The sequence below is a fragment of the Podarcis erhardii genome (genome assembly GCF_964252035.2).
Source record: "Podarcis erhardii genome assembly, chromosome: 6".
NCBI lineage: Eukaryota > Metazoa > Chordata > Lepidosauria > Squamata > Lacertidae > Podarcis > Podarcis erhardii.
Window position 1 is genome coordinate 45,613,596 of NC_138510.1, and position 24,012 is coordinate 45,637,607.

Below are 24,012 nucleotides of genomic sequence, written 5' to 3' on the forward strand. Positions count from 1 at the left end.
CTTTATACACAGTCTATCATTTAAAAAGTCATGGTCAAATTGTGAACTGCAATGCAGAACACTTAAAAGATGTACAAGCATCCAGGTCAGATGTCTGACGCAGATAAAACATTTTCATACTCAAACCCTGATATAAACATCAAGAAAAGTCCAGGGCTGGTGATATGTCTTCCTCCCCTCTTTCATGTGTATTCTGCCTTCCTTCCAAGGCTTGCTTTAACCATAGTTTAGTATTGCTGTGCTGATGCATACAACAATTAAAGCAATTCAGGAATCCTAAAGTTGTGTAAAGGCTTTCCGTTTTATATTTTTTTAAAAAATCTGATCCTGGCAAACCTTAAATGTAATTAATCCCTGATGTAAATTTGGCACTCAACTGTGGTGAAAGCAAACTGTGGGGAGAATTTGTAGTGCACAAATTCTTGACCTCTAAATAATTATTATGGCTGCATTATATTGCTTAATATAAGGCTTCTTACATAAATAACCAAACCAAACAGAATCAGGGACACTTTAAAGATTAACAATGTTATTATGGAATAAATTTATACCATGGTAATATTATTCATCTTTGCTATTTTTGCTATGACATGAATACAACTATTATTCTGGAATAGAAAAAAAAAAATCTCTGTCCTATTGCAGAATTTCTGAATCTGCTGAGAACACAGTCCCAATTATTCCAGCCTTGTGCTATGTCCAGACAAAGCTATGCAAATAGTCTTTCTGATGGCCAGACCAAAATTATAAAACTCTCTTCCTTGAAGACATATAACAACCCCCAAACCAGTTTCGGAAGTATAGCAAGACCTTCTCTCTTTGGACTGATTTGTGGTGTCTATGATAGTTAGATATGAAGTTTTAGTAAGTTCTATTTAGCTTTTATTATCATTGATGCTTGGGTATGGAACATAACTTTTAAAAGGCTGATGGAGGGAAAGACCTTCAGAGGCCTAAATTCAGCTTATATTGCAGGATGTTTGCAATGAAAGAAAAAAAATATTCCTCAAACATTCACTACAGTCTAAAGATCACAGTACAACTGATACATCATTTTAGCAGAAAGATTCTCACCTGCAGCTAGCAGTATCTGTACTACATCTGTTTTGCCAAATAAAGCAGCTTCGTGCAAAGCACTGCCTTTTTCCGTCTGTAAATCAAACACAGCATGAATCCAAGTTGTGAATGCAATCAGAGAACATTGAAGGCAATACTTGCACATACGCAAGGACTCATTTCACAAACAAAAGCCAGCTGCTACAGCTCATCCACAACTAGAAAAAAATCCCCCAAGCTTCTTTACCAGTACTGAGATTCTAGTGTTTAAGGCAGCTTCTTCAAAATTACGAGTAATCACTTTGAACCACATCAATCAGAAACTACTTAACCTCTAATCCACACCAGAAGCTACTTCACCTCTAATTCAGTTTTAAGAATCTTGTGTGTTTCCCTTTGTGAAAGGAGCAGCAACACAGAAAGGTTGGGAAATTAGTTGAAAATGTAGCCGCTTCTGTAAACTTGCTATGGGGGCATGCTTTCCAGAGAGATCACAGCAGTCTGGAACTGAACCTGCAGGTCAATCGCTGTAATCCTCAAGGTATTTCCAAAGGAGAGCTCTGATTAGGTTTCATTTAACTTAGTACCTCTCCCAATGCCAATATCCGATACCCAGAACATTACTTCAATATTAAATTCACAAAACTCCCAAACAAAGTACCTGGTAGTTGTTATCCATGCCAGCATCCAGGAGAACATGAACTACAGCTTTATGGCCATTCCTAGCAGCCAGATGCAAAGGTGTGTGTTTCTTAGTATTGCAGCTTAAAAGATTGGGATGAGCATTGAGCAACATTTTCACAACTTCTAATCTCCCGTAGAGTGCAGCCAAGTCAAGAGGAGTCTCAAACTTGTTATTGCGCATAGTAGGGTCAGTCAACTCCTCCAGAAGAACCTTCACCACTTCCGTATGGCCATATTGAGCTGCACAGTGCAGGGCCGTCTCATTGTCGTTATTCTGAGATTACACAAATACAAAAACCATTAGGACTCGGATTAAGAGAGAATGTTACCATCTCTAAAATAACAACTCATAGGCAGTCATTGATTTAAATATAACTATAATAAAATGGTTTGATCAAATTCTTTCCTAAGGTTTATGCAGTACCACATTGATAAAAGAATGAAGCAATACAGGCATCTGGCAAGATAGAAGTCAACTGTGCACAGCCCAATAGTTCATTGTGAGAGAAATAGTAATGCTTCCATAATTCTTCCCTAGTATTTATATTTACTTCATCAATGTTGCAATCAAAGTGTGTCAACTTTGCGTATTTATCCAGATTTCAAAAAGGACCATTTTAATGCACAATGCAATGGCTGCAAGTTCCCTTGCTTATACAGTGGAACCTTGGGTTGCGAAGGTGATCCATGCGGGAGGCATGTTCGTAACCCGCAGCGCCGTGTCTGTGCACGCACTGGTTGCGATTTGGCGCTTCTGTGCATGCGCAAAGTGTGATTTAGTGCTTCTGTGCATGCATTAGAGCCAAAACCCGGAAGTAACCGGTTCAGCACGGTGCGCAATCCGAAAATGAGTAACCTTGAGCGTCTGTAACCCAAGGTACCACTGTACTTTTGTTTATAAAAGTCTACAGAACTTGCCTGCTGTTAATTAATCTTGTATTACTACTACTACTTCTTTTTAGCAAAAGAAGCTTGTTGTGATCCAAAGAACTATGAAACTAGTTCTGTAAGTCAGACTTCTCTTGAGCAGTAGGCCTCTATGCCACAACTGCTTCTTGAAACAAGAGGAAGCTTCAAATACTGTAGTCAGTTTGTGGTGTCATAGAATTGTGGAGTTGGAAAGGACCCTGAGGATCATGTAGTCCAACTCCCTGCAATGCAGGTATATGCAACTATCCTATATAGGGATCGAACCTGAAACCTTGGCATCATCAGCACCATGCTCTAACCAACTGAGCTATCCAGATATGGTATGAGGAAGCCAGCAGTCAAAAATGTCACTAGTCTAGGCCAAGCTGCTTTGCAGGAGTCTAAGCAACTCTTCAGATCTTAGTTCGTATTTAGATGAAGGCACTACTGAAGGAGGGTTGAGAAACTTAGATACATAAACTATGTATGTAACTAGCTGAACTGAGTGGGTTGACCTGAGCTTGCTTCTATCAGAAATGCTCCAATTTAACAAAAATACACTAATGCTAGAATTTTGAAAGCTGGGCAGTTTTGCACTGGACAAGGTGTAATATAGAGTACTTCGTAGTTTAATCCTGCATGCTATGTTTTGCTGTAGTATGTTGGACCACATGAAAGCATGGCAAAAATGGCTAAGTAGAAAGAAGCTCAGATCTACATTCAGGAGCTCATTTAATAGCATGCTGCAAACAAAAAGGAAATTAATATGAACAGTGACACGTATGCAAAAACTCTGAAAAACTGGGGGTGGGGGTGAGTACAAGTGCTCATGAATTGCAAAGTAACAGCCCAAGCTGAGGAATTGCTGGGGGGGGGGAGAGATTTATAGCAAAGGTGAAACTAGATGAGGTAATGCAACATTAAGAGCAAGCACAGAAATTCACAAGGAATAAAGAGAGAGGGCATATGGCTCAGGGTTTATAATTAAGATGTAGCACTTAAGAGCAGATACCAAAGAATCTTGATGTATTCTGACAGAACATTACATATGAATCATACATCATGTGCCATAGGAGTCAACAACATCAGGAAAATAAATCAAAAGTGCTGGCTTCATCCTACTCTGCATACTTTACAGCATTTAGTATTATGTAGAGGTGGTTGTAGTCTTTCCCCTCCATGCCCCTGTTAATATCTGGTTAATATTAATTGAAGAGACAAGAAGATACTAAGAAAAGAAGGTGTGTATGATTAATATTTAAGGCAGCTACATTATCCTATTTTAATCTGTTTTTAATCAACAGACGATTTACATTTAAATTTGCATATAAACAATATGAGAATATAGGTGCATCTGAGATGCACATAAGAATTTATAATTTAAAAAGGAGCTCCCATTAGATTTTTAAGCCTCTGGAAAGCGGCTATATTATGTTTTCTGCTACAGCTCAGCATCTGGTTCTGAAGGAATTTTTATAATAAATATGAAGTTACCATTCCTTAAGAGGCTAATCCTTAGTCTCTGATTTCCTCACACCCCAAAACCATAAGGACACTTAACTTTCAGCCTCACAGATCAGCTAGAGCTGATTAATGCAGAAAAATGAATAATTTTTCGGATGGAGTTAAAAGCATTATCTTCTCATGTCAAAGAGCCTCAGGTTCAAAGAACTTCAGAAATTTCTTGTAAGGAGCTGAGAAAAAATGATGGCTCTAGTATATTCCCGGTTGCCTGAGAAGCCAAAAGCAAGTTCTTCCTGTACCTGCTCCCCATAAAAGTAAAAGGTTGGGGAATGTCTTTCATTTGAATGCATCTATTTATTAAAAAGTATTTCAACACCAGTTAATATTTAAGAATTCCAAAGCAGTGTACAAAAATACAGCATAAAAACAATAAAGCACTATGATTTTAAGAAGGTAAAATTAAAAAGGTTTGGTTTTCCAAAAGCAGTTCATGTGCTTCTTCATCAAACATACTTACCAAGCTAAATGTTTTCCAATCACAAACATATTTTTAAGACCCCCCCCCAAAAGAAATTTGAAAAAATTAAGTTTAACCCTCTAAAATGACATGCCCTGAGGATGACTACATCTCTACAATCTCCTGCTAGACATCTAGTTTAGTTAACTATTACTGATATCAGCTCACATCTAGAGTCACTGTCGTTCATATTAATGGTATATAAACTACAGTCAGCTGAAAATGTATATAACATGTATAGATAAATCCTGTTTGTGTATTGTTATGGACATGAATGTCTCAACTGATAACAGGGCAAAGAAAAGTCCTGCGGATCCTGGAGTACTGGAACCCCAACATTTCATGTACTGTTGCATCCTCTTCAATAGCCCTGCTAAGGTGAACTGCTCATGCATTTTATCAACAATATAATGCTCCTCTTTCTCTACCTTCTGGCTGCTACTGCCTGTGTGCTTCTTGCAAGATCAAGTTATGAGCCTGATCTCTACTCCCACCTTATCCCAGGCTACTGCATGAAACCTTGGAGGGTTAGTTCTTCCCTTTCCTGAGGCTTTCTCTACTTGCAGCTTCCTATCCTTGGAGAAATGAGGATGAATAATCATTTCAAGCCTTAATGCTGCTGGAAATTAGAGAATTTATGTAAAGGACTGTGTTCCTTGCAGCAGATAACAAGCTTTGACCCCTATGGGTTCTGGAAAGCCTGAATACAGAATTTAATACATTCAGATTTTCTGCCTTTTAAGGAACCTGCTAAAACCTTTGACTGTAGTAAATAGTCTTGCAGTATTAAGAGTAAATGTTTGCAAGTCTTTAAAAAAACCATTCTATCATATTGTAAAAAAATCTAGAGATTTTTAAAAAATCTAGAGATCAGTCTTGCTATTTTCAAATGAGACATATACAACAAGTGAACAAACTGAGCAGCAACAAAGGAGAGATCTGAAGTAGCTTCTCTACATATTAAAACACCAACACACTAAAGATATATAGGTGGGTAACTTATTCTTTAAAATTATCTCCCCCACTCACCTGCCAGGTCAGGACTGTGCATACATGCTCCCTTTATACTGCCTCTGATTACTGGCAGCAGATAGCATGCACACAAGCCATTGTGCCATGTGGGTTGTTTTCCTTGGGCCTGACAGGTGTAGCAGTTGGGAGAGAGTGTGTATTATTGGAGCCCAACTCTGGAGACATGCCAAACAGACCACTTCTGGCTTGAGCAATGGGCTGTAACAGGCAGCCACAAAGTTCATGATGCAAGGTGCACTTAGACTGACACATGAGAAAATTTGTTTCAACATACATTTCCCTTGCTAGATCAGAAATAAATAAATTGAATGCCCATCCAATGCACATTCAAGTGTGCACTCCACTGAAAGCAATGTAATGTTGACTGGCAACCTCCAGATATCAAATGCATCTGATTTAAGATCATAATTATTAATCCTACAAGTGATAGGCATACAGAAGCAGGTTCTCCTTACTTGCACTGGGACAAGGAAAAACAAAACAAATTCCTTCCAGTAGCACCTTAAAGACCAACTAAGTCAGTTCTTGGTATGAGCTTTCGTGTGCATGCACACTTCTTCAGATACAAGGAAGTGTGCGTTGGGGATGAAAAGGGGAAAACTGGGAGGGGGGGTAATAATGTTTGCTCTGCTTCTTGCCCTGTTCCAGTCCCACCCCCCCAAACCCGCACCAAGGGATTCACATGTAAAAAGGCAGTGGCTTGCCATATAGCAGACTGGAGCAAAGGAAAAAAAGAGACAACCCTCTATTTGTCAGGGGCCTACATTTGTACAGTGGTACCTTGGGTTAAGTACTTAATTCGTTCCGGAGGTCCGTTCTTAACCTGAAACTGTTCTTAACTTGAAGCACCACTTTAGCTAATGGGGCCTCCCACTGCCGCCGCGCCACCAGAGCACGATTTCTGTTCTCATCCTGAAGCAAAGTTCTTAACCTGAGGTAATATTTCTGGGTTAGCAGAGTCTGTAACCTGAAGCGTATGTAACCCGAGGTACCACTGTACTTTATAACATTCAAGATCGAACATTACATTGTGTATGTGGAGAGGGTCAAAATAAGTCTCTGAAGTATTTTTTCAAATGGAGGAAATAGGTTTCTCCTTGACATATGAATAGATTTGTTGCAAGTCCCACCAGAAGGAAGCAAAAAGCAAGAAGAAGAAAATCAACCTGACTGAAGCAAGCTTTCACTGTATGACAACCTAACTGTACAACTGAAAGCACTACTGATGGGCATACAAAATGGTACATTTCTAATGTTTCTGTATGCATTCTGTGCAGGTTTATAATAGACTTTTATAGTTTTAGGTTTTTTTCTGCTCCTAGAGAATGCTTAACAAAGGATATTTGTGATGGAGAAATGAAATCACTATTTAAAATTTCCTAATTTATTATACATGTTAAAGAGACCTAGATTAGGTTTGAAATGTCACTTGATTTTAAAAGCACATTAAGTCCTTATTAAAATTTGATTATGTCTAAAAGTTCACTAAGTCATAGGAATGCAAAATTATGTAAGAACCTAAGAAGAGCCTGATGCATAAGGCCAATATCCCATCTAGTCCAGCATCCTGTTTTCACAGTGACCAGCCAGATGCCTTTTTGAAGCCTGTAAGCAGCACATGAGCGTTAACAGTGCTCTGCTCATCTGCAATTCCCAGTATATGGTATTCAGAGGCGTACTGCCTCTGTTTCATAGGCATAAGCATATTTGACTCAGAGTGGCCCGCATATGTGAATACTCAATACATCTGCCCTTACCACAAACACTACCCTTGCCTGAAACTATTTGCAATTTCCTCCCCTCTATCTGGAAAATTTGTCCCACTACACCTCATTTTTAAAATGTAGAAATGATTGCACAAACATCAAAAGTAAATTGTTACACTTTAGAATTGAATACTTTAGAATTGCCCCCCCAAGAGATTCATTTCCCCATTATAAAATAAAAACTTCATGTAAGTAAAGTTTCTGTACATTGTGTGTTAAGGACTTTTCAGTATGGAGTAAAAATGACTGAGGTGGAACATGATATAGATGAGTAAAGTTATGGCATGGAGAAACTGGATTCAAAGAAACCTGCCCATTTCTCACAGTACCAAAATTTGTGGTCAACCAATAAAATTCGCTAATAACAGATTCAGGGCTGACAAAGGAAATAGAATTATGCACAATATATAATTATGGAATCAACCAGTATAACATATGGTGAGACAGAACTTTTAGATGCCTTTTAAAGTGTTCAATTCATGGAAGCTGGATCTATCTATTAACTAGTGGTGGGGAACTGGATCCAGCCAGTGGACCAAATCTTCATCTCCTCAATCCCCTACAAGTAAAATTTGACAGGTGGGTGGGGCTGTTCACCTGTCAATCAACTCACATCATTATGACGAGGTGACCAGTTTTCACCAACATGGCTTGTAGAGGTCTGACTGTGGTGCTTTGAAGCCCCAACAATCAACTGATCACTGGAGCTTCAAAACACTGCTCATGACTCTGCAGGCATTGACCATCAGCTAATAGTTGTGAAGAGCCACACAGCAATTTCAAAGTCCTGAGCTTAGTGCCCTATAAGTGGTGCCTGCAAACCCCTTATTGGTCCAGTTATGTCTTTTGCCTGCCGCACACCTGATATCAGGTGAGTGTGGCTTTGCAAAAATACTCTCACAAGCCAATTTATGGAATTTCTTTCCAGAGGATATTTTGTCTGCTCCCACTGTGAATATTTACTGTATATATAAAGTCAAAACATTGTTCACCCCAGGCTTTGTTTCATATTTCATATGTGGTCCCTTTAGCATTTGCACTGTTGCTTTTCTGTATCTTATGTAATGATTTTATGACTATCACTTATCTTAGATGGATATTTAATGATTTCTAATATGAAGCTGCCCTGTACTCCAAATGGGAGGGAGGGCATGATATAAAAAGAACAAGCAAACAAATAAAATGCATCATATTTTCATGGGAAGTTGTGAAAATTTGTGACTCTATAAACAGCATGGGCATTTACTTTCCATTTAATGGAGAAAAGCAGCTATTCAGTAACCACAAGTCCTTCCATCTGAAAGCCATGGAGACTTGCGTCACATGAGACTTACGTTAGCCTTGTGGATTTTGACATTGCTGTTGTTGTTAAAATTCCCTCAACATATCAAAATTGCAACTTCGGGGGTGGGGGGTAGGGAGAGCCTAAAGCCTGCTCAGACTCAAGGGATCAGTTTCATGATTCTTTGGCTCCTAGCGCTAGACTTCAAGTAAATGATCTTGCTTTGTGTTCTTGCATGTGTCCAGAGAGCCAAAACAAAATTCAATTCCACAATTGCCTTTTGTTCTACATAGATTTATGTTTTGTGGTGCAAAAGGTGCATAGGCTGTATGACCAAATATTTTGGATTACACTCCTGGATAGTGCAAATGGGTTGTATCAAATAAAGTTGTTCTGGACTTCCACTTGCGCAACAGAACTGCCCCTCCTTCTCCTCTCCTCATGCACCCCTTCAAATCTGCTCTGGAGGGTTGAGGGCATATGGGGAAAGAGGAGGAGAGAAAGTTGCACAAGTAGAACTCCATGAGCTAATGAAACAACGTTGTTGGATGCAACCCAGTGCTCTATTTAGTTGCAAACCAATTTTAATTATTTGAGTAACCAAATATATGAATCACCAAAGAGAAAAGTTGGTTTAAATCCATTGATCTTCTTCCTTAATTATTTAAAATACCGGGATTGTATCCAAATGCTGCCCCTGCAGAAGAAGAAAAGCTTTTGATCCAGAAGGCAACATCCACTAATGGAGGGAAAGCAGATTTTACAAAATTCCCCTCCTTCATGCAGTCCAAGCCCTCTCAACATTTCTTCTAGATGGTTTCCCAACCCTCTAGTCGGGACACTGGGAAACTAGCAAAAAAAATAAATGCCTCCCTTCTTCCTCTGTTTGTAGACAATTCCCATGGGAGCAGGAGCACCAGGAAAACCAACTGGCTGATGCAAATATTGGCCACCATGTTCTTCACGATCCCATAATAAAGGCTGTTACATGTATCATAGAGTGTGATATACAATCTTTATGAGTGCCAAGGAAGTGGGGAGCACAGTTTCTGAAGAAACGCAATGCCCCCAAATCCTCACTGGTACTTGGCAAGGGCAAAGTCCAAGCAAGCAATTTAGTGATGCAATCACCAGAACTTATGCATTATTATTCCTATCACAGTAGGTCATTTACTATACTAATGATTGGGTCATACTGTATTAAAAGCTCTGGTGCATAGTTTACATCCCACATTTCCTGTAATAGGAATCTACTTGCAAAAGTGCCTTCCTATTAATTTCAAACCATCAAATTTTAGTGTATGTAAAGCCATGCAGATGAAGCACAGTAAGGTTTTAGATGGCCCTTAACAGTAGTTGAGTAGGTATAACAGAAGAGCTCAGTCACCCTGGTATTAAAAAACTAAATAGACTGCTTTATATTATTTCTTTGGAGCTTGATTATAACAGTCAATTAAATAGTGTGGTTCAAAATCTACTACTGGACTGCATATGCAGTAACCTCAGATCTCCAATGATTCTCAAAAGTTTTGTTTCATAAATTATGCTTTATAAATGAGGAACTGCTAGAAGCAAGGGTGAGATATAGGCAAGACTGAGACAAAGCAACAGTTAGATGCCACAATGCAACCAGTGAAGCAAGAAAGGATACATATACACACAGGTATTGTTGTTCTCAGTCAACCATTACCAGAAATATTCTGGAATTCTACAATGTGACCCTCAATCTAGGTTTAGAGTGGTGTTTGGAACAAGCACTCTCACTATTTATCCCTTTCTTATTAAATGTGGGAGCCAATACTGAAACACTGTGAAATCATCTGTTGAAATTCTGCATCCCGGCTGGGACCGACCAGCATCCCAACTATATAATATCAAAGAACGGGAGGAAACCCCCTTAAATATCAAGTAGAATTCCCCCATCCAGACTATCAAAGGCTGCTTAACATAAATTCCACAGTAAATCGTTTGCATTTACAATCATGACCCTCCCCACCTCACAAGTAAGCATCATCAACCAACGAGATGATAATGCACCTAGAAGCACAAAAATACAACGCGGAGAAATGATGTAGTGAAATAGTGGCAGAGAAGTACACACCTTGGCATTGATATAGGGGTCAAAGGGGCCGTACTTTTTGAGTTCTTTGATCTCAAGAGCATTCTACAAAAAGGAGAGGAAAAGAAAACGTGATGATGAAATGGGCAAGATATAGCAACAAAGCAGTGAGTGACTCTGAACGGGAGGAATGACAGAACACGACAATATTTCATTCCAATGAAAAGCAATTAATCACAATGGCCATTCCAGCTGTCAATAACTGCACCATGCACATCATTTTAAAGATAGCATGCAAATGTTACGTGACAATCATTTATAGTTCACTGTTTAACATTTTTTTGTATGTTTTGTCTCATGCTAGCCACAGATTGCAAGATCATTCACTTTCATATGGCCCCTTCCAATAACCCTAGAGAATGGTGAACAGTGTTATAAACTTAAATGCTGTTGACTGGAACAAACTAATTGATCACAGCTGTGCTTGAGAACATGATGAGCCAGCTGAAATTTTTAAAAAAGATTTGCCAACAATATAATCAAAGGCCATTTTAACATACACATTTAGCTATTTTCATATGAAGAATATTACTAATCAGCAATTGAACAGCACTGCTGACTTTCTTTTCAACTAGAGATTGTATTCCTATAATAGACAATTTATGGGAAACATCAGAAAGCTACATAACTTCATAGCTGTTAAACCCCCAGAATCATGGAATTTTATCTTTAATTGTGAACAAAGTGTGCTGCCCATCACATCCTAGTTGCAATGTGGTCCACACTGGCTGAAGTAGTCACTGTGTGGTTCAGCATGGGTGATGCTTTCTATTGGAAGTGAAAATATTTACAAAAGGCATATCCTCAATTACTTTAAGTCTCACCCACAGTGATAAAACACACACCCTGCCCACAGTACAGAGCAACCTCCAGCCAGGCCACAGTAAGAGTGCCTGGTAAAAAAGAACGGCATTCCCAGTACTTCAGTTTCTTTGAACACTAGTACCTTTTTAATTTGACGCTATCTTAGTTGCAAGAAATCTGAAGAAAATTTGTCAACCAGTTATAATTCAATAGTATTAGAATACAAATACCCCAAAGACCAGTGTTCCACACAAAAACTAGAACAGGAAAAAAACTTGATTCTCTGCAGTAGTCAGACTAAACTAACCAACGTATATATTTAATTTTCATTGTGTGTTCAGTGGGGGTGTAAAGGACATTTGGATTTTTAATAGGAATTTTGTAATTCTGCTAGCTTCTCTGGGATAAATATAAGTTGTATGGAGCAATTTTTTAAAAAGAAGATGCAAATCAATCGGAATGCAATTTTTAAAATTGGGGCAAGTACATATTCCCCTCTCACTTGAGTAGAATCACTGTTCTTTAGTAGGTTAATAATGAATAAGTGAAAGCTTTACTATAATGAACTTCACAATATTAGCTTGCCAAGCACAAGTACTAGAACAAACTAAGCGCAGCTACAAAAACATGACTAAAGGAGACTAAGGTTACTTTAATTGGCTCCAACACAGAAAGGAACTGGTACATCAACTACACCGTTTCAAATTACCCAGCAAATGGAAGAAAAGCAATGGTTAACATCCTTCCATCCTGCACATGTTGCAGCTCATGTACTGCTTACTTCCACAGTTTCTAATCAGGTGGCCGGCCAGAAGTGCAGCTTTCAAGACAGGTATTTGTTTTCCTGCATAGAGATAGTATTTAACATTTAACTCCTTGCCATGCAATAAATCCTGAATAAATCTGAGTCTCATAGATGCTGAGTATCATAGATTCTCACTCTCCTGGAGAATAATCCTAATATTATTAAAAGCATGAAAATAAGAAACATATTCAGACCTGCTCATTCACTTTAGTGTGAGATGGCCCCTGGTGTATTAGTAGTTTCACTATTTCAGCATCTCCTTTCCAAGCTGCCAAATGAAGAGGATAACAGCCTTTGCAGTCGGCCACGTTGGTTAATGCATCATTCCTTAAAAGAACTTCCACAACATCCCTGTAGGGAGGAGAAATGATGTTGTGAGATATTTAGAGTAAGTCTAGATGAGAGTCAATAATGAAAAGAAAACTGATTTAAGATACATAAACAAAATGATTGAGAATACATTTTATAAGTCAGTCTAAAAAGATTCAGCTTTCAAAATATTTTTGGATTCAGGTGTTCAGTTACGGACTGCTTAGAACCACAGAAATGAAAGCAGCCTTGTAGTTCCTTCCACCCAGAGAAAATAAGGCTGCAATCCAAAGCACACTTACTGGAAGAGAGTTAGTAGAGCTTATTGTGGAGGAAGTGGGCTGGAATAATTTATTTTAATCACTCTAGCTACACATGAGTGTGCAGGGGGGGGTTGTACTAATCTCTAAAGTTGAGCTAAGGCTCATCCAAGCAACTGAACTCCTGAATGCTCACAACCTAGCTATACTTGCATCAAAATGGCTTGAACAAGGCTGGTGTTTCACTGCTTTAGTATATTTTGAATTTTATTTGTACAATTTATGTACACTAAGAGCATAAAACCTACTGTCAGCAGATCAATACTGATCAAGTTAACAGCAAAATATACCAGTATATCAGTGTTTATCAAACTGAAGGGGGCAGCACTAAAGGAGAATTGTCTTACATACGGTAACTTATTAGTTACAAAGATGTAAGTATCATAGCTATAGAATGGAGGGAATTGCTATAGAATCAGAGGTGTCGGCTTCTCCAGAGGATGAGGGTGGGGCCTGATGCAACATCACACATGTGATGTCACAAGGTGCCGGGGACAGAGCCCAAACGCCCTCCGAAAATGGAGGGGCCCCGCCCCCTCAAAGTATCTATCTATCTATCTATCTATCTATCTATCTATCTATCTATGGGGGTGCCTATGTATAGGATAGAGGGTTGCAAGTGACAGCTGTGAGTCCAGTTGTCTCAGAGGGTAGTAAAATGTTTGTTAATGCTGGGGAGGGCACAGGAATTGGGCTGAAAGGTGGAGCAGCGTAGTGGGGCTATAAAGCAGTTAAGTGTAACTAATATAGATACTAAAAGGTTCTGAGGGGTTAAGAACTACAATGACAAAGTTCAGAAAATGGCTTGAGAAGCACTGGATGAAATTTTCAAGTCTGCCATAAGCTCAGCTTTGATAAACTACTCCAGCACGCAATAGAATATATGCCTATAATGAAGATGTCACACAATCTGCATAGCACAGCAGTATTTAGGAATGCTGATACAGGCTTCAAGAGTTTGCTAAAGTGCATCTATGGGGTAAATTGTCATTGATATTTGAGCAACGGTTTATTTGTTTTTAACAGTTCAAACTTGAGGAAACCTAAATTACATAAAGCAAATGTATTGGATCTAAGCATTACAATTCCATTTTGTGGAACAGTCTCTCACCCAACTGGAATCAATATGCATAAGTTTATCAGGAAAAGTAACTGAATCCTGACACCCTCCCCCACCCCTGAAAAAACCCTACTTTGGTATTTAATCTGGAACACGAGAAGCAATAGTATGAAGGTATGAATCAAATTTCCTTAGAGCTGCCTTAGAGTTGTGACTTGCCCTCTCTTTCATACTCTCAGAATTAAAGCCAGAGCATCTTAGGAGTTGAAATATGGGCTGGCATTTAGCGGATGAAGTCAATGTGAGATATGAGTAGCCACTGATTCAATCTTGTTGAGGTTCAGCAGACCAATCCTGTGTGAATTCCTCCACCCCTCATTTTGATATTGAGAATTACTGTAAACCCCACTCAGGCCTCAGTGGTGATAAACTCAGCAATATAGTACAGCTCACTGCTGTATCGAAGCAGGTGTAACTTTGGTGATCTATTATCTGCTAAATATGGTGGAGTTCACATGGATCAATAGGGAAATGGTACATACATTGCCATAGGGTTTAACTTTTAAACTACCAAATTACCCAAATTGTTATTTCACAGATGGGTAGCTTACTTGTGACCATTCAAAGCAGCATGGTGCAATGGAGTATATCCGGTATTGTCAACACAGTTCACATTTGGTCCTCTCCATATGCTGTAAAATAAAAATACAGCATAAAGACATAAGACACATCAAGTTAAGCAAAAAAGAAAGGAAAAGCCAGACTGAAGCAAGGTTTCTGCAGATTTTACCATAAAATGGCATACCCTCCAACATGCTGAGTCCCAAAAGCAGGATGCTCCAGGGCGAGTCATGTGACCCGTGCAAGGTCATGGAGCCGAAAAGACACACTTTTTCAGGGCCATGCTCACCACACCCAAAAACACATGTTTTGGGATGCTGTGCAAATGCTTTTGGGAGGCAAGATCTCGCATGGCGCCCCCCCCCCAATTGTACTGGTTGCATTGGGTCCCATACATTTCTAGGCCCAGTTCAAAGTGCTGATTTGCCCTTTAATGCCCCAAACAGTTTGGAATCAGGTTTCATGAACATCTTCCTAACCCCACATCAAATGCTCGCTTACAATACTCACAAAATATTTTCTGAAGAAAATAACTGTTTTGTACCTATCTAGGCTGATCTAGCTAGCAGACTGGACTGCAGATCATTCCACAGATTTGTAGCCATCCAATAATGAAATTTTGTATATTACTTAGTTTCTCTCGAAGAATATGAAATTACAAGTTCACTGTGAGAGATATTAGGTACATTTCTACCCACCTAAACATGCTGGCTGGCTGAATACCATAGGAATATAGTTGTAAGAATAAAGCTGAAACAATATTATGTTTTCTTCTAACTTCTTGAATTAAGGACCATGACCATCAAGCATCTTGATTTAGATATAGGACAGGGTTTGTTAACTGAATCCTGTTTTCAGGAGATCAGCACCCTCTATACTTGTCTAATCTCATTTATCTATCGCCGCAGCACCTGGAAGGAAACCTAAAGGAAACTGAACCTAAATTTCAGAGGTTTTTAATGCTACAGAGTGTGCACCCAGTTTCCTGGCTATAAATGTGTTTGCCAGCGAAAGCACCAATACTTTCTTTAAAAGAAAATAAAGAGTAGAAAGAAAAGAGTAAAGAGCAGAATCCAAAATATGCCATGGTCTAGCCTGAGCTATTTCTTAAAAATGAAGGGAGGCATAAAGGACCTCTTTAAGAAGCTCATTTTATTGCCAGAGCTAATAGGGGAAAATAGTAACATATTTTCTAGTAGTCTAAAGATAGTCAACACACTTAAGGCAACGTGACATGACAAGCACCTACAGTTCCTAATTATAAAGCTAATTCAGATATTACTCAAACTGTGTAACCATTTAATGAAGCTTCACTGCCAATTACACTGTCACACACAATTTGAACTGTTGCCTAAGCATCACTTAATATTCTAGTCTTGAACAGGAAACATTTGGTATGTGTAATGCTCTAATATTATGCTCTCATTTTTCTAGCAGAAAAGAGGCTTTTGATAACTCAAGATTTATTTAGCACTTCAAACGTAACATTGATGCCAAGGAATTTTGAAACAAAGGAGGTAATTAGTTGCCAACACAAGCCGAGTAGGAGGCAGATCTGCCAAAGCGGGGGAGGGAGTGTCCTCTCCATATAAATTGGATTTTTAAAAAAAAAAAAAAAAATGCACTCTGGAAATAAGGAGCACAAAACAAACACAGTATGCAATTAATCTAAACTGGGTATTTAATCTGTGGCAGTGGGAGAGGGGAGGGGGCTCTTTCCACAAGCCTGAAGTATGCCATCAAGGGAACACACCTCTATATCATAAGATACTCCTGGTTACACTCCCTCTGTGCAAGCTCTACTACAGTGGTGCAAAGCAACAATCATCTTCAGATGACATCCCTAGCAGCTACTTCACAGTGCTTCTGTGAGGCTTGCTTTCCATGCAGATAAGAAAAAAAGCCTATTCTAGGAAAGCAGGAGAACACCTCCCTTTTACAACAAGAAATGAGCTACAATTCCCATCCCAATGCATCCTGGTTCCCTAGATACTAAGTAGGTAGAAGCGACTCAACAAAAGCCACTTAGAAATAAAAACGCCTTGTATTTGACTGGTAGTTCTACACATTTACAAGCCATTATATTAGAGTAGGGGGACTCATTTTCCTATTGGTCATAGATAATGGAAACATACAAAGATAAGCTATTTGACCCAAAGCGTAAATATAAATAGAAGGTAAAAGAAAGGACAGATTTGTGCACATCATGCTACAAAGAATAGCTCTAAGGAAGAGAGAAACAAAGTAAAATGCTGCAAAAATAATCAAGCATGTTTTGAAGGCGTGCATTTATTTTATCCTAAAACCAATTTAATTATAGCAGCTCTCAGCAATCTCTCCCCCTTACCAGAATATAGCCAAGCAATTTGATCCTATACAGCAGTGAAGTTTACATCCCTCCTGGCAATGGAATAAGTGGTATGTCTGGATAATTTTCTTTCCTGTAAAAATACTGTACTCTTCAAAGTCAATATCAGTAAAGCCACCTTTCTCAGAGTATGCTGCCTCCATGAATGCAAGAACAGGGGAAAAAATCAGATCACTACAGAGGACAAGGATACAGTCCTAGGATGGGCTGTCAAAAGAATATGCTCCAAATTCAGTCTGCTTTTGAAACAGACTGAAAATATATATAATTTATATTTGAAAAAGCATAGTGAATAGGAAGTAGTAGCAACGAAGAGGATATGCAATTGATTAAAAGGCAAACATAAAATAGTGCCAATAACTCAACATCACATTGGAAGAGAGCAATTAGACACCTGCATTTTCAGGAAACACTTGAGTGCAGGACAAATTTCAGATGCAGAAACACAGCCACTACATTGTGCATAAGCACACCATCAAGCCGTGAGCAGAGGCAGCTGACACAAGGGGAATGAGGAGAGGCACAGAGCTTAACACCAGACCCAGTACCCCCTTGTAAAAGCAGTTGTCTATCAGGAGGCTGCTGTAGCTGGGCTATTTGGGAGACACTTAATATGAAGACAAGGCCCTGACAAGGTTGCATTCCTAAGTGGCTGAACGTGGAGAGTACTCCCCAAAGCAGCACACCTTGTATTGGTGCTGGGAGCTCTGTATGGACCTTCCCAGAGGATGTGCTACAGAACGTGGTACTGGGCCATGTGTGCATGATGCCACGGCCATTTGTTTATGATATCCTAGGGGATTCTACTAGGTTCACCATGGCTTTTAACCTCAACATGCAAAGTGCTGGCAGAAACAGTCCAGAAATCTGGGGCTCTTCTTCACCAGTATATGAATAACAGACAACATAATGACTACAACTTCCATTATCCCTGACCACTGTCCATGTTAGCCGAGGCTGATAGGAGCTGTAGCCCAAATCATCTGGAGGACACCACATTGATGACCCCTACTGTAATCTTCCCAACCTTTCCAACAGTGTTTCATGGTCAAATAAAAAATTATGCAGCTTGATAGGAATTGGTTCTTTATTTCAGGGAAGTCCAACCAGTTGACCGCGATCGACAGCTTGATCCCCAGGTGATATTGGTCACTTGGTCAGTCCCCCGGGTGGATATTGGTCAGGCATTTCTGGCCCCGCCCCCTTGCTGTGTCATTCATTTGCACAGAAGATGGAGTTATCGTTGCCCGGCTCTGTTTTTTTGCATTCCCATTAACAAATAAAGACTGCAAATTCGGTGCCCCCCCTTAAAAAAAGCTCAACAACTTTGACCTGGCCCCCTAAAAAAATGGGTAGATCACTGCCACATTTTTTTTCTGGGAGTAGATCACAGTCTCTTGGGAGTTGGACATCCCTGTTTTATTTTATCCCTGGTTTGGGCACAGTTCTTTTTTAATTCTGTTTTTGTCCTGTTTATATTTTATGTTTCCTTTTAGCCACCACAGCATAGGATACAAGAGAATGGCAGACCATAAGATTATTATTATTTTAAACCCAGTAAAGTAGCTGTATGTAATTTGAAATTTTGTCACAAATTATATTGAATCCTTTATGTCAAGTATGCTATGGAATCTGTAAGCTTGCAGTTCAAAAATATGTTTATGTAGTAAGTTAAAGATCTAAGAAGTATAGGGCTTTGTTTAAATATGCATGTCAACAGTTAGCAGTATTTTTCGTAACCAGCTATCGTCAATAGTATAATCCATATAAACAGTTACTTGTAGTATTGAAACTTCCAGAGTTGTTATATTTACATAGTTATGTGGACAAGAATTAAATACAGTACTTAAGAAAAAACAAGATGGGCCAAAGAAGACATTTGTGTAATCAGAATGCACTTCACACAAGATGAGGGGTGTCCAATTTCCATTGAGGTCCTCCAACTGTACATCCACCCACACCCCACATCCTGTTTGGTCTCTCAAGTCTCAGAAAATACTTTTTGGGGGGTACTGCAGTAGATCTGAGGTGGTGGCAGGAAAGCCCAGCTGCGTAAGCACACGTCAGCTCACAATCCTCTGGATCTAAGCATAAAAGATCAACAACAATATACCTGAACGAGTAACAGCATTACAATGCAGTTTACAACTGATGACAGGTTTTGCAAACTAACTTGCATGTTTTCAATACTTTAAATTTGTCTACAGTGCACACAATACAAAGCCCATGCAGGCAACTCATTTGCATGGGGATTGTGTTCTGGGTCATTTAGAGCATTGGCGGGGTACGTATAAGCCAGCCCCGCCCCCTTCCGGGGCCAAAAATAGTGCATGCGCCAGCGGTTGCACATGCCTCAAACTCGCACAAAATGGGAGTTGCCTGTACTTGTAAGACTAATTCTCAGGGTAGAGACCCGTTTTTCGGTAATACGGTTCTGTAAAGCTTCAGAACTGATAGCACTATGGTGACTGTTGTACACTGCAGTTATTGTGTTTGCGAGTCATTTTTATGACTAAAGCATCATCATCATCATCATCCACACTACCCCAAACTCAGAGCAGCAAGATACTCCAGGAGTTCCTGTGCTTTACCCAGGGTTGAGTTTCCCTGGAATGAAGTTGTTCTATGACTATGTTTATACAGAATTGATAAGATTCCAAAGCATTCTATCATGTATACATAAATGAGCTGTAAGAACCTGCACTATCTTGGTTTAAGCTCCCTGATTAATATTCATGCCATTTTAATGCCCTATATGCACTGGCCAAGCAGAATGTGAGTGCTTACTCACCATGAGGTTCCAGGCCGGGCTAAAAATTTAAAAATACAATGTTTAAATCATAAAAAATATATCGCTTAGGAGCTCAAGTCTGGGGAGGCACAGCCTTTCCTATGGAGATAGTTGTATGGTGTAGTAAGGCAATAATAATAATAATAATAATAATAATAATAATAATAATAATAATAATTTTTTATTTATACCCCGCCCATCTGGCTGGGCCTCCCCAGCCACTCTGGGCGGCTTCCATAAAAACCAAAAATACAGTAAAATAGGCAAAATGTAGCTAGCATCAGAAATTGAGAATGTCTAATACACAGAGATTAGAGTACACTGTATTTGAAAAAAGGAGCAATCACAAGTTTCTTAATTATGATGCTTTGAATTACAAACATATTTTTACAGAAACATAGTACATTGATGCAGTACCTATGTAATGCACAGTTCCTCTAGCATAAGCAGTTCCACTTTGGATGCACATGATAACTATTACATGCACAATCAATAATGTTGAATTGATTACCTGAACAAATCAAACAATAGTTGTGTCTGTGACATGAGCATTTGCTCTGCTACTGGAAACATGTGGAGAGATCAATCCTATGAAAGGTGAAGCATGAGTGCCACCCCTACAAAGGTCCAGAGATGGCACAGTACACAGTTATGGGTCTCCACCAAGTCCATGAAGAACATATAAATGACTACCTTTATAAATTTAATTGTACTGATATTCAAGTTGTAGTGCAATACAGTAATTATACAAATTGAGTCAGAAACAAATACAGCAGCCATCATATCGTCAGCTGCATTCATATGTACCACGTCTCATATAGTTAGGCAGTTGGCAAGTTCAAGACAGACATTCAAGAGTTGCAACAGGAAGTTACATGAAATGTTTAACGAACCGTGACATAATATCACTGTAATTATACGTTATTGGTGGCAAAAACACATTTGCCCCATACACTAGTACTTCCGTTGTTACAAGCTGCTTGCTCGAAAATATGCCACTATGATACACATAAGTAGTTTGATCGTGTAGCTTCTACAACATAATGAGGGTTTTTTTTTTAAAAAATCATACACAAAGTTTAGACAGGCACTGTATGTGGTGTTCATTTTGGACACGCTGAATTAGAATATGAAACAATACCTTTTTAAATTGAACTTGCCAAGCCCTAGTCTTATTTAAAAACTAGTCTTGTTCAGAGTGTGTGTGTGTGTGTGTGTGTGTGTGTGTGTGGAGAGAGAGAGAGAGAGAGAGAGAGAGAGAGAGAGAGAGAAAATAAACCATTAACAGAATGAAAAAGGTATTAGCACACTAGAGGGGACAATCCATAATAGGCCAAAAGATGAGTGAGATTACTCCTTAAACGCAACAAGACTTGGGGATTATCATGTTTGCATTGAGGCAATTCATGCAAGGGTGAATAAAGTTACCACCTTGGGCTGTATTAATTTTTATTGCATTTTCTGAAATTTAGGGTCTACAGCCAAGTTCCACCCTGTACCTAAGCACTGACACATTGCAATCTTAAAGTTAGACAACAACTTCTAATAAACTTTGCCACAGTTAAGTTTTCCTTTTCCCCCAGATTCATGAAATGTTGGTTCCTATCCTATCCCCAAGTATTTTATGTAAAAAATTAAAAATAAAATAAAAAAGCTAGCACGTGGGGTAGGTTGTGGAAGGCCATGCCTTAAATTTCTTAAAACATTAATTTACTCACTGTGATACAGGGGGCACTGGCACTTTTGATGCAGTACTATTGGTTAGGGAACCCCCAATAAGTATATCAGATTTTTTGCATCATTTATTCAAATCCTTTCCGCTTTTAGCCATGGTTGCTTGCTTGCTGATCCCACCCCCCATTTACCTTATCACAAGGTACTGGGGGAAGAGGGAGAGGTGCTGGTACTGGTGTACCATTGAATACCAGAATAAAGCACTGAGTATAGTACAAATAGTGACCATTTTGCACAGGGGTTCTGTTCCTGACCCCTGTGTGCTACTGCAAAGCACATATAAGCCCAGCCTGCCTTTGTCCCATTCCAGAGCCACTTCTGGGTCAGCAATGACGAGTGTGTGCAAGATAGCAAGCTCACACTTCTCACTGAGTTTGTATATACTGTATAAAGTTACATCTGTAACAGGCTCATTTATCATTATATTTTTGGGAATGATTAATGTCTTATGTAGCTGTATTGTTTCCTACTTTCTGGCTATCCCATAATCATATTATGAAGTACTGTAGCTGTGTTCTATGATACAAAACAAGCACTGCTAGGAGTTGTTTATTTTTGTGTATTTCTCATCAATTCAAAATTTGGTGTGGTGCAAGAAAAAAAAAATCTGAAAATGTGGCTGAGAGAAAAAAGTTTGAGAACCACTGGAATAATTGCTAGTTGTGTCATTTTAATTTTGTAAATTTTACACCATTGCATTTCATACTGCCACCTCATGATTATTGGTAGTATGTGCTTAAGAAATTAAATTAATAATGATAAATAATATAGTACATTGAACATGATGCCAGTAAATGCAATCTGTCTATCTGGTGACAGATGCAAAAAGCACTGTGTGTGTATTGGGGGGGGGGGCAATTAATTTGTGGTAGCATGGCAAAATAGGGAATGTTGGTTTGATTGCCTTTGCAATAGGAATGCATTTCTTTCCCATTCACACCTGAACAATGGGAGAACTGTTTAACACCCACCCCTTTTTTAATGGTACCCTGTTTAAAATGCCAAAAAGGGGGATTCATGAAACTGTTTGTGGGAGTATACCTCTTTATTTCAGTTTAGTACAAATAACAACTATCAGCTGAAACTGTAGGTAGACTTAAGCAGAGTTTTCTGTTGCATCATTGACTGATCTAAAAACTTTTGAAAGGTGTAATGCTAAAATCTTAATAGACATCTTAAGAACTGAGCAAGCAATGACTCAGATTACCGTACATATCATAGAGGTGGCTATGTATGCTACAATCAAACAGCATTAACGCAAAAGTGTGCATGAATAAGCAAATATTTAAAGTTGTCTCTACCTAAGCTACACAAACAATTGCCGTCTGTCACATTCATCTAAATTTAAATTGCTGAATGTGTTATCTACAAAAAAAAGGCAATTTCCTTCTAAAGCACTTACAAAGTGATATAACTAGACCAAACTAACCTCTGAACACAGGAAGCCATTCTTATTTAACATCAACTGGAAGAATGCTAGTTTAAAAATGCAGGAGATGAAAGGTTTCCACTATGCCAGCTCCCTCAGCCAATAAAGCAAGATGGGCGCCACAACCCCAGAGTCGTCCACGGCTGGACCTAACAGTCAGGGGTCCCTTTACCTTTACCTTTAAGTTGGGAATCCATTAAACAGCATACTCTGGGTTGAATTTATATTTAATAGCTAACCTGGTCGAATTTTTGGTCACAGAAATTTGAGGCGAAAACCGTCATAATGACTCCCACATATTCTTTCCATGAACTGCTTGCACTTTTTTCCTCCAATTAGCAGCTTCAATCATTTTCTTTAAAGTGATCAGAGCCAATCAGGCATCACAAGGAGCTTGGCATCATCACCTCAACAAATCAGAGTCAAGACAATGCTCCCTGCTATTACTTTGAATTAGCAAGAATTGAATCCATTTTTAATACATCCCAAATATTTACTACACAGAGCTAATGGGGTGGGGGAATCTGTTGGGCGAGGACGGGGATTGGAGTTTAAGGCAATAGTTGAAGTGTGTGAGGTCGAGTACCCTCCTGTCAGTTGCATATTTTCCAGTGCCTTGTTATGAACCTAATATGTGGAGCTGCATTGTACTCCTTTCAGGAAGTTGTTTTACCAGCCTCTCAAGCCTCGGTTGCTATAGAAACAAGCCAATCAAGGTTGTTTCACCATGGCAGGGGAGAGAAGAGGATATATTTTACATACTGGTAAAGACCTTAAGAGCAGCAACTGAGCCCTCCAGTTTGACTCTGTGTTTTCTGTTAGCACCAACCATCATTTCCTTTAGAATACAATTCCAGGATTCATAAGAATCTTCATTCTAAACATCCACAATATACTTGATGCAGATACTGTTGCCTCCAAGGACAGAACAACATTTTTAGA

General features: G+C 39.0%; 1 protein-coding gene across 12 annotated transcripts in view; it reads right to left on the minus strand.

Moving 5' to 3' along the window:
• ANKS1A (ankyrin repeat and sterile alpha motif domain containing 1A) overlaps window positions 1–24,012 on the minus strand; it is a 117,662-nt gene that overhangs the window by 80,974 nt on the left and 12,676 nt on the right. For 9 of the 12 annotated variants that reach the window (XM_081865352.1, XM_081865353.1, XM_081865348.1 and 6 more), the window contains exons 2-6: window positions 14,739–14,819; window positions 12,633–12,789; window positions 10,812–10,874; window positions 1,718–2,014; window positions 1,075–1,150 (exon numbers count right to left, since the gene is read on the minus strand). In XM_081865352.1, the coding sequence (XP_081721478.1) occupies window positions 1,075–1,150; window positions 1,718–2,014; window positions 10,812–10,874; window positions 12,633–12,789; window positions 14,739–14,819 (674 nt within the window). Of the gene's footprint in view, window positions 1–1,074; window positions 1,151–1,717; window positions 2,015–10,811; window positions 10,875–12,342; window positions 12,402–12,632; window positions 12,790–14,738; window positions 14,820–24,012 lie in introns of those variants that run through there. The other 3 variants (XM_081865355.1, XM_081865351.1, XM_081865350.1) reach the window with 2 other exon arrangements.